Source organism: Hemitrygon akajei, chromosome 14 (assembly GCF_048418815.1).
Source record: "Hemitrygon akajei chromosome 14, sHemAka1.3, whole genome shotgun sequence".
NCBI classification, from domain to species: domain Eukaryota; kingdom Metazoa; phylum Chordata; class Chondrichthyes; order Myliobatiformes; family Dasyatidae; genus Hemitrygon; species Hemitrygon akajei.
In genome coordinates, this window is record NC_133137.1 from 67,101,752 (window position 1) to 67,120,198 (window position 18,447).

At 41.5% G+C, this 18,447-nt stretch overlaps 1 protein-coding gene across 1 annotated transcript in view; it reads left to right on the top strand.

Moving 5' to 3' along the window:
- The window catches only part of LOC140738654 (uncharacterized), a 98,723-nt gene that overhangs the window by 31,990 nt on the left and 48,286 nt on the right, over nt 1-18,447 (top strand). The window contains exons 15-21 of the mRNA XM_073066273.1: nt 10,825-10,980; nt 12,853-12,947; nt 13,763-13,889; nt 17,046-17,292; nt 17,378-17,433; nt 17,536-17,636; nt 18,257-18,405. Coding sequence (XP_072922374.1) covers nt 10,825-10,980; nt 12,853-12,947; nt 13,763-13,889; nt 17,046-17,292; nt 17,378-17,433; nt 17,536-17,636; nt 18,257-18,405 — 931 coding nt within the window. The remainder of the gene's footprint in view (nt 1-10,824; nt 10,981-12,852; nt 12,948-13,762; nt 13,890-17,045; nt 17,293-17,377; nt 17,434-17,535; nt 17,637-18,256; nt 18,406-18,447) is intronic.

Consider the following 18,447-nt stretch of genomic DNA (forward strand, 5'->3'; position numbering starts at 1 on the left):
GACTGAACTCCGAACTCCGACTCCCCAAGCTGTAATAGTGTTGCACTATCCGCTATGCTACCATGATGCCCAATAATGTAATGATTTCTTTTCTTTTTAAATATTTTTATTATTATTATTATTATTATTATTATTATTCAAAAATACACAGGTACATCGAAGTACCTCAAAAAAAATTATCTTAAAAATTGAAAATTTTTGTCAATTAAAAAAAACCCTACTAAGCAAGAAAAGTGGGAGAAAAAAAATAACCCATTGGGGGTACAATCCTGGAGCCATGCATCATACGGAAAGCTTCTAAAAATAAACATCAAACCGCCAACAAGAAGAAAAAAATATCGAACAAAATTTACACTTAGATCGTGGAGGAAATCTTTCAGTTAACTGAAATGATAGTAACGAGCAAATGAGCCCTATCTCTTCTCAAAATCAAATAAAGGTTCAAAGGTTCGACTTCTAATTTTCTCCAAACTGAGACACAGCATCACTTGAGAGAACCATTGTGACAAAGTAGGAGCTAATATATCCTTCCATTTCAACAAAATGGCCTTCCTAGCTATCAATGTAACAAACACAATAACATGTTGGTCAGACAGAGAAATACCGTGAATATTTTGAGGATTTATTCCAAAAAGCACAATCAATTTATTAGGTTGTAAATTGATTCTAAGTGCTTTAGAAATTGTCAAAAAAACTGACTTCCAGAACGGTTTTAATATAGAACATGACCAGAACATATGTGTCAGTGTAGCTGTCTCAGTTTTACATCTATCACAATACTTGTCAACATTGGGAAATATTTTAGAAAGTCTCTCTTTTGTACAATGGTAACAATGTACAATTTTAAATTGAATCAGTGAATGACTAGCACAGACCGAAGAAGAGTTAACCAACTTCAAAATCCGCATCCAATCCTGCCATATAAAAGTCAAAATGAGTTTTCTCCCAATCCTGTTTAATCTTAAGTAAAGGACACTTATCCCATTGTAATAATGAATTATAAATTCTTCCAATAGAACCTTTCATCAAGGGGTTCATATTCATAACAGTGACTAACAAGTCAGCCACCAATATATAAGGAAAATTACTTAAATATTTTTGTAAAAAATGTCTAACTTGAAGATATTGTAAAAAGTGTGAATATGAAAGAGAATATTTATCGACTAATGGTTCAAAAGACATCAATCTGCCTTCTTTAAATAAGTCCAAAAAAGACTTAATACCTTTATTTTTCCAAAGTAAAAAAATTGGATCACTCCAGGAAGGTTTAAAAAAGTAATTATGATAAACTATACTACAAAGTTTAAATTTTTTAAGATTAAAAAAATTGCGGAACTGGAGCCAAATTTCTAAAGAGTGCTTAACCACAGGATATAAATTTAAATTAGCAACTTTAGCTAATTGTATAGGTAGAGCAACTCCTAATAATGAAATTAAATAAAACTGTTTCACAGCTCTCAGTTCCAGGTCTACCCAAACTGGCCAGTCATTTCTATCACCCCAATATAACCAAAAGGACATGTATAGCAAATTAACAGCCCAATAATACATTCTTAGATTAGGTAAAGTGAGACCTCTGTCCTTTTTCAACTTTTATAAATGATTTTACTGATCCTTGGTCTTTTATTATGCCAAATAAAAGATAGAAAAATAGAGTCAATCCGATCAAAAAATGTCTTAGTCAGAAAAACAGGAATATTCTGAAATAAATATAAAAATTTCGGTAAAATCATCATTTTAACTATATGAATATGACCAACAAGTGAAAATGTAAGTGGGCTCCATTTACCAAATGAGTACTTCATAGAGTCCATTAAAGGAGGAAAATTAGCTTTATAAAGATCCTTATATTTTTTGTAATTCTGACACCTAAATATCTAGAAGAATCTGTAACTTTGAAAGGAATATTATCATATTTAGAGACAACTTCATTTAAAGGAAGTAATTCACTTTTACTAAAATTTATTTTATATCCTGAAAAATCTCCAAATTTGTCAAATAATTTTAGCAAAGCAGGAATAGATTCTTCAGGCTTAGATATATATTCCAATAAATCATCAGCATAAAGACGGATCTTATGCATGGTCCCATTCATAAAAATCCCATGAATATTTCTAGCTTCACGAAGAGCAATAGCAAGGGGTTCTAATATTAAGTTAAATAACAAAGGACTTAATGGACAACCTTGTTTTGTCCCCTGTGATAGCTGAAAAAGGGGAGACCTACAGTTATTGGTGACAACAGTAGTAACAGGAGCTTTATATATCATTTTAATCCAATTATTAAAATTAATACCAAACCAAATTTTTCTAAAACAGTAAATAAATATTTCCATTCAACTCGATCAAATGCTTTTTCAGCATCCAAAAATATGACACATTGTGGAGTTTTAGAAGAGGGCAAATATATAATATTAAATAATCTCTGAACATTTGCAAAAGAATAACGACCCTTTATAAAGCCTGTATGATCTTTAAAAATGATTTTACCCAAAAGACTCTCCAACCGATTGACCATTATCTTTGAGAGAATCTTAGCATCAACATTCAGTAATGAAATAGGTCTGTATGAGGCACAATCAGTAGGATCTTTATCCTTTTTGAGGATTAAAGAAATAGAAGCTTCATAGAAAGTAGGGGGTAAGTCACTTTTCACAAAAGAATCTTTAAACATCTCCAACATATATGGAGAAAGCAGTTTTCCAAATTTTTTATAAAATTCTACAGGATAACCATTAAGTCCCGGGGCCTTACCAGATTACATTGAAAAAATAGCTTTATGGATTTCGGATTCAGTAATTTGGGCATCAAGAGTTTTTTGATCCTCAGCAGAAATTTTAGGGAAAACAATCTTTCGTAAAAAAACATTCATTTCAGAAGAATCTACTGAAGATTGAGATTTATGAAGTTCAGTATAAAAATCTTGGAAAATCTTATTGATTTCTTCATATCCCGAGCCAAGGTACCATCCTTTCTATGAATTTTCAAAATTTGCCTTTTGGCTCCAGACGATTTTAGCTGAAATGCAAGTAATTTATTATTTTTATCTCCAAACATATAAAATTGGCTCTTTAACTTAAGTAGATAACCTTCAATTGGATGAGTTAATAATAGATTATATTATGATTGAAGTTCCACCCTTGTTTTAAATAAGTCAATATTAGGGGAAACCGCATAGACATTATCTAAATCTTTAATTTGTTTTGAAATTTTATCTAATTCTGCTTTTGTCTGTTTTTTGAGTTTAGCTGTATAAGAAATAATATGACCACGTAAAAATGCTTTGAATGTATCCCATATAATTAATTTGGACATACCTCCTATATCATTAAAAAGAAAAAATTCTTTTATATGGCTTTCGATAAAACTGATAAAATCAGAGTTTTGCAACAAAATCTGAGACATGTGCCATGGTGGACGGAGAAACATGACATCGTCAAACTCAAAGGCGCATGATCAGATATAGCAATAGCATCATATTTACAGTTTTTAACATTAGGCAAAAGGTGGGGATCAATTATAATATAATCAATCCTCGAATATTTTTGTAGACATGCGAAAAGAAGGAATATTCTCTATTATCAGGGTATAAATGCCTCCATAATTCAATCAACCCAAAATCGATCAAAAAGGAGTTGATAACTGATGCAGAGCGGTTTGGAAGTCTCTGATTAGTTGAACTCTTATCAATCACAGGATTTAAACAACAGTTGAAATCCCCACCCATTATTAACAAATACTCATTTAAATCTGGCAATAAAGCGAATACTTTTTTAAAAAAAGGATTATCTAAATTGGAACCATACAAATTAACCAAAACAACCTTTCTATGACAAATCACTCCATTAACAATTAAAAATCTACCATTAGAGTCTGATTCAACATCCTCTTGAGTGAATATATTAGATTTAATAAAGATAGATACGCCCTTAGTTTTACTTTGTGAAGTAGCATGGAAATGCAGACCATTCCACCATCTAAAAAACCTATTGTGATCTCCCGGCTTGATATGTGTCTCCTGAGCAAAAATTATATCAGGTTGGAATCGATTAATAATTTTAAAAGTCTTTTTTTGTTTGATAGGTTGATTCCAACCACGTACATTCCAACTTATTACATTAATCCGTTTGACTGCCATAGTATAAATTTATTCTAATTTACTTTATACATGCGCAGAGCACATACCAATACAGGATTATCAAAGATGGCGGTGATGAGGAATACAACCATATAGAAAACACACATGCTCCGGAACCACCCAATGGGAAAAAACTCCTAACTCTAAACCCGCCCACCCTCCCAAAAGCCCAAAAAAAGGCAAGCGAACTAAGATAGATGCGAAGCCATGGGCCGCTCTGTCTGTCTCGTCCCTCCCCCCACCCCCCCCCCCCCCGAGTGCCTGTACACAAAAAATAAGATGACCTTGCAAGAAAGACAGTAACGTCTCAGCAAGTGTTTACATTCCGTCATGTATTAAACAAAAAAGAACCGAAATAATATAATCTCTTAAAGAGAAAAACCAACGCAATCTTAAATTAAGCTTTAAATCTCTAAGAAAACTATTAAATTCAGTTATATATCACTATAATAAAACAGATTTAAAAAAGAAGGGTTAATAGTATATTTAACTGAACTAAATTTTACAGAAATATTAATTAGTAATATCATAAGTAACTAAACCCTCCCGGATATATATATATATAAAAAGAAACCCTATTAATAGGAAGGAAAACTACCAGTTAGTAAATTAAGAAACAACAAAAAGAAACACCAAAACCAAATATTAGATAAAAGGAACAAATCCCTTTATCCTCTTTTCACAGTCAAATATCTAATTTGACATTTAAACAGTCAAACTTGAGCCATAAATCTTCTTTCCAAAAAAAATCCAATAGGATATTGTAGCGATGTACTACATACAGAGCGAGAGACAACGACGCGCAGTCGGTAAGTCATTTTGAGACTAGTTTATTCAAACCTCGCGGCGCTGGCATTTAATCCCTAGCGCCCGCCCTCTCCGGGCGGAAATGATGTCAGAGGTGCATTACCAAAGTCTCTCCCTGCGCACTGGCTATTTGTGAGCCGGTTTGCCTGTGCAGAAAATGGGTCGCCACATAACACCCCCCCAGAACCAGCGATATACCCCTCAATGTCCACAGTCTGGATCAGCGTCTGTTTGGGAGGTCTGCCTCTGTGCCGCGGTGCCTGAACCTCGACCGGCTGCGCCAAGTCCACATGGGCCGGTTTGAGTCGGTCCACCATGAAAACCTCCTCTTTCCCCCCAATGTCCAGAACGTACATGGATCCGTTGTTGTTGATCACCTTGAACGGCCCCTCGTACGGCCGCTGTAGCGGTGCCCGGTGTCCGCCCCTTCGTACAAACACAAACTTACAGTTCTGCAGGTCTTTGGGTACATGGGTCGGGGTCCGTCCGTGCTGTGAAGTCGGTACAGGGGCCAGGTTGCCGAGCCTTTTGCATAGTCTGTCCAGGACTGCTGCAGGTTCTTCTTCTTGTCCCCTTGGGGCTGGTATGAACTCTCCCGGGATGGCCAGGGGTGCGCCGTACACCAACTCGGCCGACAAGGTGTGCAGATCCTCTTTGGGCGCTGTGCCAATTCCAAGCAGGACCCAGGGAAGCTCGTCCACCCAGTTAGGTCCTTTCAGTCGGGCCATGAGAGCCGACTTCAAGTGACGGTGGAAGCGTTTCACTAGTCCGTTTGACTGTGGGTGGTAGGCAGTAGTGTGGTGTAGCTGTGTTCCCAACAGGCTGGCCACAGCCGACCACAGGCTGGAGGTGAACTGGGCGCTTCTGTCGGAGGTAATGTGGGCCAGTACCCTGAAACGTGCTACCCAGGTTGCGATCAGTGCTCGGGCGCAGGAATCGGCAGATGTGTCGGTGAGCGGGACCGCCTCTGGCCACCTCGTGAACCGGTCTACTCTAGTTAGGAGGTACCGCGCTCCTCGGGACACTGGCAGGGGGCCCACGATACCCACATGAATGTGGTCGAACCTCCAGTGGGTGGGTTCGAATTGCTGTGGCGGGGCTTTAGTGTGCCGCTGCACCTTGGCTGTATGGCACTGCGCGCACGTTCTGGCCCATTCACTGACCTGCTTGCGAAGTCCGTGCCACACGAACTTGCTGGAGACCAGCCGGACAGTTGTCCTGATAGATGGGTGCGCCAAACCGTGTATGGAGTCGAAAACTCGCCGCCTCCAGGCTGCCGGGACGATGGGGCGAGGTTGGCCGGTAGCCACGTCGCACAGGAGGGTCCTCTCACCTGGGCCTATGAGAAAGTCCTGCAGCTGCAAACCCGAGACTGCGGTCCTGTAGCTGGGCATCTCGTCGTCTGCCTGCTGCGCCTCCGCCAGTGCTACATAGTCCATCCCCAGGGACAGGGCCTGGACAGCTGGTCTGGAGAGTGCGTCTGCCATGACGTTGTCCTTTCCCGAGACATGCTGGATGTCCGTCGTGTACTCGGAGATGTAGGACAGATGTCGCTGCTGGTGAGCCAACCAGGGATCAGACACCTTCGTGAACGCGAAGGTCAACGGTTTGTGGTCCGTGAACGCGGTGAACGGCCTGCCTTCCAAGAAGTACCTGAAATGCCAGATTGCCAGATACAATGCCAACAGCTCCCAATCGAAAGCACTGTACTTGAGTTCGGGTGGCCGTAGGTGCTTGCTGAAGAACGCCAGAGGTTGCCAGCGCCCCTCGATGAGCTGCTCCAGCACCCCACCGACTGCTGTGCCGGATGCGTCCACCGTGAGGGCGGTCGGAAAGTCCGTTCTGGGGTGCACCAGCATCATGGCATCTGCCAAGGCTTCCTTGGCTTTAACGAAAGCAGCCGCGGCCTCCTCGTTCCAAGTAATGTCCTTGCCTTTACCCGACATCAGGGTGTACAAAGGGCGCATGATACAGGCTGCTGAGGGGAGGAAACGGTGGTAGAAGTTCACCATACCAACGAACTCCTGCAGGCCTTTGACTGTGTTGGGCCGGGCAAAGTGGCGGATCGCGTCTACCTTGGCGGGCAGAGGTGTTACCCCATCCTTGGTAATCCTGTGGCCCAGGAAGTTGATAGTATCAAGACCGAACTGGCATTTGGCCGGGTTGATCGTGAGGCCAAAATCACTCAGGCGGGAGTAGAGCTGGCGGAGGTGGGACAGATGCTCCTGACGACTACTGCTGGCTGTAAGGATGTCGTCCAAATAGATGAACGCAAAGTCCAGGTCGCATCCCACTGCATCCATTAGCCGCTGGAACATCTGTGCGGCATTCTTCAGGCTGAACGGCATTCAGAGGAACTCAGACAGGCCGAAAGGGGTGATGAGTGCTGTTTTGGGGATGTCTTCAGGGTGCACCAGGATTTGATGGTATCCCCGGACGAGGTCTACTTTGGAAAAGATTCTTGCCCCGTGCAGGTTTGCTGCAAAGTCCTGTATGTGCGGCACGGGGTAGTGGTCTGGAGTTGTAGCCTCATTCAGTCTGCGGTAGTCGCCGCATGGTCTCCAACCCCCGGCTGCTTTGGGCACCATGTGCAGGGGGGAGGCCCATGGGCTGTCAGACCTCCATACAATCCCCAATTCCTCCATCCTCTTGAATTCCTCCTTCGCCAGGTGGAGCTTTTCCGGGGGGAGCCTTCGTGCGCGGGCTTGGAGGGGTGGTCCCTGGGTCGAGATGTGGTGTTGTACCCCGTGTCTGGGCATGGCTGCCGTGAACTGCGGTGCCAGAATTGATGGAAAGTCCGCCAGGATTCTGGTGAATTTGTTGTCCGACAGCGTGATGGAGTCCAGGTGTGGGGCCAGCAACTTGGCTTCACCCAGAGAGAACGTCTGGAAAGTCTCTACATGTACCAGTCTTTTCCCTTGCAAGTCGACCAGCAGGCTGTGAGCTCACAAGAAGTCCGCCCCCAGGAGTGGTTGGGCCACGGCGGCCAGTGTGAAGTCCCACGTGAACCGGCTGGTGCCGAACTGCAGATGCACTGTGCGGGTGCCGTAGGTCCGTATCGTGCTGCCATTTGCGGCCCTCAGTGTGGGTCCTGGCTTCCTGTTGCGGGTGTCGTACCCCGTCGGGGGCAAGACGCTGATCTCCACTTCGGTGTCGACCAAGAAGTGGCGTCCCGACTGTTTGTCCCAGATGTACAAGAGGCTGTCCTGGTGGCCAACCGCCATAGTCATTAGAGGCAGCTGACCCTGGCCCTGGCCCTTGCAGGGCGGGCGACAACGGCAGGCTTCTGTGCCCCACCACTGGTGGTAGAAACACCACTGTTCACTGTCCTCCTCACTCCTACCTCTGTGTTGTGTGCGCCCCCCTGCCAGGCCTGGTCTGGTCCGCTGTTGGGCGCGTGGCCTGGTAATCTGACCGACGGACGCCACGCTCTCCCTCTTGGCTTTCCACAGCACGTCTGCCCAGGCCGCCACCTTCCAGGGGTCACTGAAATCTGCGTCGGCCAGCAACAGATGTATGTCCTCAGACAGCTGCTCGAGGAACGCTTGCTTGAACATGAGACAGGGCTTGTGTCTGTCAGCCAGGGACAGCATCGCGTTCATCAATGCTGATGGCAGCCTGTCTCCCAAACCATCCAGGTGAAGCAGGCGGGCACCCCACTCACGTGAGAAGCCAAAGGCCCCAATGAGCAGCGCTTTGAATGCTTCATATTTGCCTTCTTCCGGGGGCGACTGTATAAAATCCGCAACCTGGGCGGCTGTCTCCTGGTCAAGGGCGCTCACCACGTGGTAGTAACGCGTGGAATCAGAAGATATCTGCCGAATCTGGAACTGGGCTTCTGCTTGGCTAAACCACACGCGTGGTCGCAGCGTCCAGAAAGTCGGCAGTTTTAGCGAAACTGCGTGAACAGATGAAGAGTCGGTCATCTTTGGTCCAAATCCCGTTTGGACCGTCGGGGTCACCAATGTAGCGATGTACTACATACAGAGCGAGAGACAACGACACGCAGTCGGTAAATCGTTTCGAGACTAGTTTATTCAAACTTCGCGGCGCTGGCATTTAATCCCTATCGCCCGCCCTCTCCGGGCGGAAATGACGTCAGAAGTGCATTACCAAAGTCTCCCCCCGTGCGCTGGCTATTTGTGAGCCGGTTCGCTTGCGCAGAAAATGGGTCGCCACGATATAATAATAAGCAGGTTTTCTTATCTTCTTTTATTAATCTCTCAATAAAATATCCAATTAGCCTTCATATATCTTCTTTTTAAACTATGAATAATATACAAATAATCAAACAGCTTTTCAGATAGTTCATTCGGTAGTAACATCGGTTTTGGTGATAGGTATAGCCGGAACAAAATCCAGCGAGGCTTTGGGGTCGAAGAAAGTACGTGGAGAAGAATTAGGAGGAAAAACTTTCATTCTTGTTGGATATCTCAGAATTGGAAATAATTTCTTATCATATGTTTGTTTCATTACCGAAACAAATCTTGATCTTTGTTCCATTACTTCTTTCGGGTAATCTTCATAAAAAAAGAGCTCAGACTCGTTAAATCTGAAAACTCTCTGTTTTCTTGCCTGCCACATTATTTGATCTTTAATTTTAAAGTGATGAAAACAAACCAAAATAATTCTTGGTCTGCTTGAGTTTTTAAATTTCTAAAGTCTGTGTGCTCTTTCAATAGCAGGCAGCTTTGATAAAATAGTCGGAAATAAAGTATGAAAGAGCTTACCAAAGTAAACTGCTAAATCTCCATTTTCAGCTGCTTCTTGCAATCCACAATTCGTATGTTGTTTTGGTGAGACTTGGTTTCTAAATCTATAATCGTATCATGATATTTTTGCAAAGGGGTTGTAGTTTCAGACAATTTCTGCTTGGTTAACTTCAATTCCTCTTCATGTTTAGTAACTTGAGTTTCCACATCTTTAAGATTTCCCAGAAATAACTTCATTTCATTATTATTCTTTTCCAGTTGATCTTTAATTACCATATTCTGTTCTTGAATTAAATTCAGTGTCCATACGATGTCTTCAGCCCATGATGGCATTTCATCAGATCTTTCCTTCGGCATCTTTCCTTTTCCATTACCTTTTCCATTCCCTTTGTCAGTAGATTCATGCAAATTCTTCCCACTTTTCATAGACATATTACTCCCCTTCAAGAATCAGCAATTAAAAATTATAAATTCAAAATTTAAGCTGGGGAGAGAGAGAGAAAGCTAAGAGCAGCACAGAATTACTGCTACTCCATCGACAGACAGGGGTGATGTCCCCATGTAATGATTTCTTAATGCATTCTGTATAAACAGTAAATTGCTATGTTTTAATGCATTGCATGTTCCAATTCCACGTAAATTTTAATTATCAAGGATCTGACAAAAACCAGATGGTACCAGAAAGCTAGCAAATACATATGCATAATCTCAGTATCTTTCACATAGGTAATAAAGCAGGTGGAAAATTATAATATTTGTAGAGTTGCGCAACCATTTCATAGGTAATTTATTTTACTTTTTTAAGTTGTTGGCTGAAGAATAAATATTGCATAGGATGCCTAAAAGTTTGCTCTTCTCCTTTTAGGAAAAGCACCTTGAAATTGCTTGCTTTTACCCCAGAGTCCTGGTTTTAATGTCTCAGTTAAAAACATAATAGTTGATGATATGGTCCAGTAATGATATGGTAACACACTAGAATACATTTCAAAAGTGACATTAGAATCCATAACTTTTCAACCCAAGGGCAAGTGTTCTACCAACTAAGATTTTGTTGAAAGCAGAGCCACTCCAGGTGGTAAAAATTAATCTTGTAATCACTTTAGCAACGAATCAGATTAAAAGACATGTTCATGTATCATTCTAATAATATATATTTTCTGTTTCACAGGTCTATGTGGCACCTTTAATGACAATGCAAATGATGACTTCTTATCTGCATATAACATTGTGGAAAATGCCCCTCTTACTTTTGCCAATTCTTGGGCCGTTGAAAACAACTGTCCTCCGCCGATCACACCTGACCCGTGCATTAGTTCGGAAAATGGTAATACAGCAAAGAATTGTGCTTTTTAATAATAGAAAAATAGTTTTATTCAGCTGCATTGTTTGAAAAATTCCTGGCCAATTTCTGTCCTGCACTGAAGTTAAAGCATCCTACTGACAACTTGCAGTCTCCATGGGTAGTGACAAGCCTGATGTGTAACCTTAAATGTAGGTCACCCTTCAATAGTCAGTTCATGAAGTTCTCTCTCACACTGCCCCTTTTGTATAATACCTTACAGTCACATTCTTTTCTATGTGAAAAATTTGCTTCAAAACATGAGATTAGTTATATCTAGTTTTCTAGTTCTTCTCAACCAATATGTTACATACAGGTTAGCTGGTCAAACAAGCTTTTTACAGCATCATTAATCTTCCTTTGCTCAAGAGTTTTCCCTGTTTTTCTTAAGCCAGTCCCAGTGTAGTAGTCTGAAGGCAGTTTTATTGTTCACCAACGTGTTACAGTACCCAAGGAACTAAGTAAAAAGACAGTACCAGGAAAGACAGATTCAAATATTGATTGAACTTCCTTCGACTCATGGAAGTATTTCAGTTTGAAAAATAAATGAAGCCAAAGCAGACATACTAATTTCTGCAAAAGTCTCACCATAAACACAAGAGATTTTGCAGGTGATGGAAATCCAGAGCAACACACACAAAGTGCTGGAGGAACTCAGCAGGTCAGGCAGCATCTATGGAGATGAATGAAGAGCTGACATTTCAGGCCCAGACCATTCATCAGAACTCACGAAAAGCCTCACCATCTGCATTCGACCCATGAGAGTAATCTTGATGGCCTCTCCATCTATTAAAACAGCATGGAAATATTCTGGCATCCCTGTCTTCTGGGCAGTACAAGGCCTGAGCAATTTCATCTCAGTGTTCTGCAAGTGACACCAACAATGAAATATGGCTCAAGCTTCTCCGTTTCTTCTGCTGCTGGAATGACCTCATTAAAATTTCAGACTCTGAGCAGTTGTTCATGACATTGTTCAAAACAAAAAGTCGGTAGAAAAAAATACAGAGGGCAGAAGTGGTACAGTAACCTTAGGTATAGAATGGGGAAGAAAAGACTTTGGGTATTCAGGGCAAAAGAAACAAGAAGTTGATTAGAGGTAATAGAAAGAAGATCATCGTGGGACATTACGGAAGTGAGTGATGAAAGGTCCTGGAAATGAAATGAAACTCTGGTGACAGTTATTAATGGGAAGAGAAAATAAACATTAGACTTCAGAAGGGAAGAGCAAATTGAGTGGAAAGAAGGTACTATTATAAACAAGGCGAAAAAGAGGAGAGCTCAAAAAGCTTTGATATGGGACCAGTATGAACACGTGGAAAATAGTAGTGTGTGGGATCAAATACTTGAGGTGGTCTTAAATCGTCTGGGTAGCAGGGGGAAAAGTGATATGTGCCCAACCTCTCCATTCTTTGGTTTATGATTTCAAAATGTCCATTTAAATCAAAATCTATCCCATCACAAACATTAGTTAATAATCACAGAAGAAATTATGATATGCCAGCAGATCTTTCCTCTCCACATCTCAGGTTTTTCTATGGAAAGAAAAAAATTCACAATATTATAACTTGCATTGTGAATGGGAGTTGGAACTAAACGAATCCTTTAAAAGGAAACTACTGTCCATTATGTTTATAGGCTTCCTTCTATAATAACCATTAGCATTTACATTTAGAGGGCAAAGGAATTAATTCAAAATTGTACCAAAGGCACAAAACCAGGAAGTCAAATGGTACAGTGGGGATGTGCATGAATGTTGAGATTTTATTAGAGTAAAATTAATTTGTTTTAGTTATTATATTTGAATTAATTCTTAAAACATGGTGATTAAAAACATCTGTTACTAAACTTGATTTGCAGAACACTATGCCGTACAGCACTGCTCCCTTCTCAAAAATCCAGCAGGTGCCTTCTCAGTATGTCACTCCACAGTGGATTACATGAATTACTACCAGGTAAGGTTCCTGTGGAGGAGTTAATATTGGGAAAACCATACAAAGCATTTGGTTGTGAAGCCGGTAAAAATACTTCAACGCCTTATTCACCAGCAGTCCCATACTCACCCATCATCTATCACAAAGGAAAAATGAAATCTATTGATAAAGAAAAATTCCAAAACAACTTACAATTTAAAACATGGCAAAAGTCAATGACTGTGTGTCTGTGCTTGGTGCTCGCCTTTCATGCACCTTGTCTTGTCCTTGTGTTCCTATGTGATATTATCATCTAGTATTTACTAAGCACAGTTTTTGACATGTTTATATGTGGATTAGACCACAAGACCACAAGATACAGGAGCAGAATTAGACCATTTGTCCTATTGAATCTGTCCCATTCTTCACGGCTGATCCATCTCCCTCTCAGCCCCAATCTCCTGCCTTTTCCCCATATCCCTCCATGTCCTGCCTAATCAAGAATCTATTCATCTCTGCCTTAAATATATCCAATGACTTTGCCTCTACAGCTGTCTGTGGCAACAAATTCCAGAGATTCACAACTACCTAAAGAAATTTCTCCTCCTCTCTGTTCTAAATGGACATCCTTCTATTCTGGGACTGTGTCCTCTGGTCTTAGATTCCCCACCATAGGATTCACCCTCTCTACATCTACTCTAACAAAAACTTTCAGTATTTGATAGGACTCGAGCACCTAGGCTTGTTCCAGTGCTGTTATGTGATTAGACACCACTGCCATCATGCACTATTTAGATAACCTGTTGGTACAACAATGAGAACAATGAGATTAATTAGGCTAATTTCCATTTTTCCAGATGTGTGTGGCTGCTACCTGTGCCTGTGAGAATATCAACGACTGCCTGTGTGCAGCATTGGGAGCCTATGCCCATGAGTGTGCTGCTAATGGTGTCATCATGAGAAACTGGAGAAGTGGCATTTGCAGTATGTTGAGAAGATTTGAGTTTTGTAAAAGTTTTCACTAGTCTTAAAGTCCCTAACCCTAAACTGGTTCAACTGAAATGTATTTATCAGCCTTTCACAAATGTATTTATTAGCCTTAGGCTACGTCCACACTACACCGGATAAATCCGTAACCGAAGCTTTTTCTCTTTGTTTTGACCCTCCATCCACACTAAAACAGTGTTTTCCTCCCCCAAGAAGGAGCTTTTCCAAAACGCCCTCCAGAGTGTGTAATTTTGAAAACGCCAGATTGGCCAGAGCTGTGTGGACGGGGTTTAACCGGAGAAATCTAAAAACGCTATCATGATGTGCCAGAACAGATGGTGACGGCAGTGTGCCATTTCATTGTTTTCTTGAACACAACCTAACAATTTCAGAACAGACAGCAATGAGACTGAAGCCAGAAGAGTTAGAAATGTACTCACCAAATACTTTGACCCATAACTTACTGAATAAATAAGTAGATAGATAGATAGATAGATAGATACTTTATTCATCCCCATGGGGAAATTCAACATTTTTTCCAATGTCTCATACACTTATTGTAGCAAAACTAATTACATACAATACTTAACTCAGTAAAAATATGATATGCATCTAAAATCACCCTCTCAAAAAGTATTAATAATAGCTTTTAAAAAGTTCTCAAGTAGTTTACTTAAATACATTGAGTCCTAACCCCGGCACTTTAACATATCTTACTCCTGGCAGTTGAATTGTAAAGCCAAATGGTATTGGGGAGTATTGATCTCTTCATCCTGTCTGAGGAGCATTGCATCGATAGCAGCCTGTCGCTGAAACTGCTTCTCTGTCTCTGAATGGTGCTATGTAGAGGATGTTCAGGGTTTTCCATAATTGACCGTAGCCTACTCAGCACCCTTCGCTCTGCTACCGATGTTATACTCTCCAGTACTTTGCCCACGACAGAGCCCGCCTTCCTTACCAGCTTATTAAGACGTGAGGCGTCCCTCTTCTTAATGCTGCCTCCCCAACACGCCACCACAAAGAAGAGGGCGCTCTCCACAACTGACCTATAGAACATCTTCAGCATCTCACTACAAACATTGAATGACGCCAACCTTCTAAGGAAGTACAGTCGACTCTGTGCCTTCCTGCACAAGGCATCTGTGTTGGCAGTCCAGTCTAGCTTCTCATCTAACTGTACTCCCAGATACTTGTAGGTCTTAACCTGCTCCACACATTCTCCATTAATGATCACTGGCTCCATATGAGGCCTAGATCTCCTAAAGTCCACCACCATCTCCTTGGTCTTGGTGATATTGAGACGCAGGTAGTTTGAGTTGCACCATATCACAAAGTCCTGTATCAGTTTCCTATACTCTTCCTCCTATACTCACTTTGCCCTGTTTTCTGTCCTTGCTCGTATGAAGGTGGTTTACCTATTTATGCAAGTACTTCTCTGACAATAGATCTGTAACAGCCTAATGTAACATTGTATGGAAGTACAAGATAATACTGATGCAGACATGTTTTATACATTTAACAAGTAGCTTTATTAATGCAACAGAGTTAGTCAGTTTTTCAATATTCGTCATCAGCCAGGTCAATCTGTCCGTGAACTCCCTGTCGGTTGCCTCCATACGCTCCAGTATTTGTTTTTTTTAGTTTTAAGTCCTCCTGCGCGAGAGCCAACAGCTGTCCGTTGTTTGAGTTTTTCTAGTTTGTAACTGAACAAACGTGCACCAAGTCTTTCACGGTAAGATTCAACAACAAACATGTCGCTTGTTTTCGGTAGATGCGTCCTGCACATGCGCAGTAGGAGGAGATTTGCCGAAATATCTGTTTTAATGTGGACCGAAGTATTTTCAAAAACGCTTAGTGTGGACGCCTCTCATTTTTACGCGAAACCGGCGTTTTCGAAATTAACCAGTCTAGTGTGGATGTAGCCTTAGCTGTAAGAAGCTTTACAGGTGCTCAGGCACCATTTACTTTCACGTCTGTGTTTGGGGCTTGCCTTTCAAGCATCTTGGCTTGTTCTAGTGCTTCCATGTGATGTAGACACCATCATGCACCATTCAGAAAATAGAATATAGAACATTACACCACAATACAGACAACTTGCCTCATGATGTGCCAACCTTTCAACCTTCACCATGATCAACCTAACCCTTCCCTCCCACACAACCCACCATTTTCCTTTCATCCATATGCCTATTCAAGAGTCACTTAAACGTCCATAATGAATCTGCCTCTACCACCACCCCAGGCAGTGCATTCCATGCACCCACCACTCTCTGTGTAAAAAAAAACTTGACTCTGACAGACCCCCTATATTTTTCTCCAGTTACCTTAAAATTATGTCCTCTCATATTAACCATATCTGCCCTGGGGTACATGCCTCTTATAATCTTATGCACCTCTATCAAGTCAAGTCTCATCCTCCTTCACTCCAAAGAGAAAAGCCCTAGCTCAGTCAACCCATCCTCATAAGACATGCTTTCTAATCCTAACTGCACCTTGGTAAATCTCCTTTGTACCCTCTCTAAAGCTTCCATGTCCTTCCTATAATAAAGCAACCAGAACTGAACACAAACTCCAGGTGAGGTCTAGCCAGGATTTTACAGAGCTGCAATATTACCTCACAGCTCCTGAACTCAATCCACCAACTAACGAAGGCCAACGCACCATATGCCTTCTTAACCACCCTATCAACGTGCAGATATGGATGCGGATCTATGGATGTAGACCCCAGGATCGCTTTGTCCTACCCACTACTAAGAAGCCTGCCGTTGACCCTCTATTCTGCCTTCATGTTGACCTTCCAAAGTAAATTACTTCAAACTGTTCTGGATCTGCCACTTCTCAGCCCAGCTCTGCATCCTGTCAATGATCCACTGTAACCAATGGCAACCTGCTACACTATTGACAACACCATCAACCTTCGTGTGATCTACAACTATGTTTACTCAAATTGTCAAATTCAACTATACTTGCAAAGCTTCATAAATGTCGTATTACAACTGTGAAAAAAACCATAGTGGAGAACTTGTGTGCAATGGGATAACTTGGCATCAAAGGTCATAACCTTTTGAAGCCAAAGCATAGGACAAGCTAAGACCATTGCTTCTTTTGAATCATATTTAGCCTGAAGTTTGCTTAATTATTATCTGGTTCTAGATGTATCATGCAGTAACTCTCAGGTTTACCAGGATGACATGAGAGCTTGTAACCGGACCTGCAGGTCACTGTCAGAGAATGATTATACCTGCAAAATTAAAGATGTTCCAGTTTATGGATGTGGTTGTTCTGAACAGAAGTATTTGGATGAACGTGGAGTCTGTGTGGAACAGTCGAACTGCTTGTGCTATTATGAAGGACGGCTTATAGAAAATGGTCAGAGTGTTAGGAAGAATGGCACCCTCTGGTAAGTATCATTTAATTATTTAACATTATGGAAAATAACTATTAAATACAGCTGAAGCATAATTCAACTTTCATTTTAAATGTAGCATTTGCCAAAATGGACATCTGCGTTGCAGGAAGAAACCAGACCCAGAACCTCCAGGTGACCATCATCTCTAAACTCCATTGGTGCACAAATTGTGTAAAATACTAAATTAATGGAAAAACCATTTATCGGGTGCTTTTTGACCATTATTTTCTTTAGGATGCAAGGGTGGCAAAGTAATGTTTGACTGCACAAACGGAACGGCTTCTTCATCTGAAGACTTGTGTAAAAAGACATGTCGAACTCTAAGCATTCCATGCGTAAGTGACTTTCACATTCCTAGTTAAAAGAACACTTGGAGGCAGCCAAGCGAAGCAGCCACAGGTTATGGATGAAGAGAAGTGATGGCAGCCGGGCCCTATAATGACCCATGGGTGGTCAGATATGAAAGGGGGTGGGGTGCACCTGGGACACCGGGTCACACTGTTGAGCCCTCTGGAGATGTAGTGGGCTTAAACTGATGAAACATCTAAGAAGGGGGGTGCCCATCTGATGACCCCTGGGAAGCATCTGCCACCCACAAAGCCACACCTCAAGATCTCAATGCTATGACCCAAGTTAGGATCTGCTTACCAAAGGGATTGAAACAACTAGTCCTATAAGCTCGAACAGAACTGAACCTACTAAATGTCTGGAACAGTAAAATGAATGATTAGGCAGAATGTTTCACATTAGTTATCACAATTACATAAATTAATATTGTAAAGCAAAATTATTGTCCTGATGCCTTACAGATTCTCAATTCAGAGAAGCTTATAGCTAAAAGCTCTGTGACCTAAACATAATGCAGTGTAATAAAATCAATGTAATAAAATTCTATTAGCCACTGTCTCGATGAAAATACTTCCAACCAATCGCTCATTTTAATCTGTTATGACAGAAGAGTTCATGTGTCCCTGGGTGTGCCTGCCCCCACGGTCTTGTTGAAGATGACAATAAAAACTGCATTTCACCTGAAAATTGCCCTTGTTTTTATCATGGTGAACTTTATACTACCGGACAAACGATTCAAAAGGACTGCAATAAATGGTAAGATTACATAAACATCAGCAGAAATACTGAAAACCATGT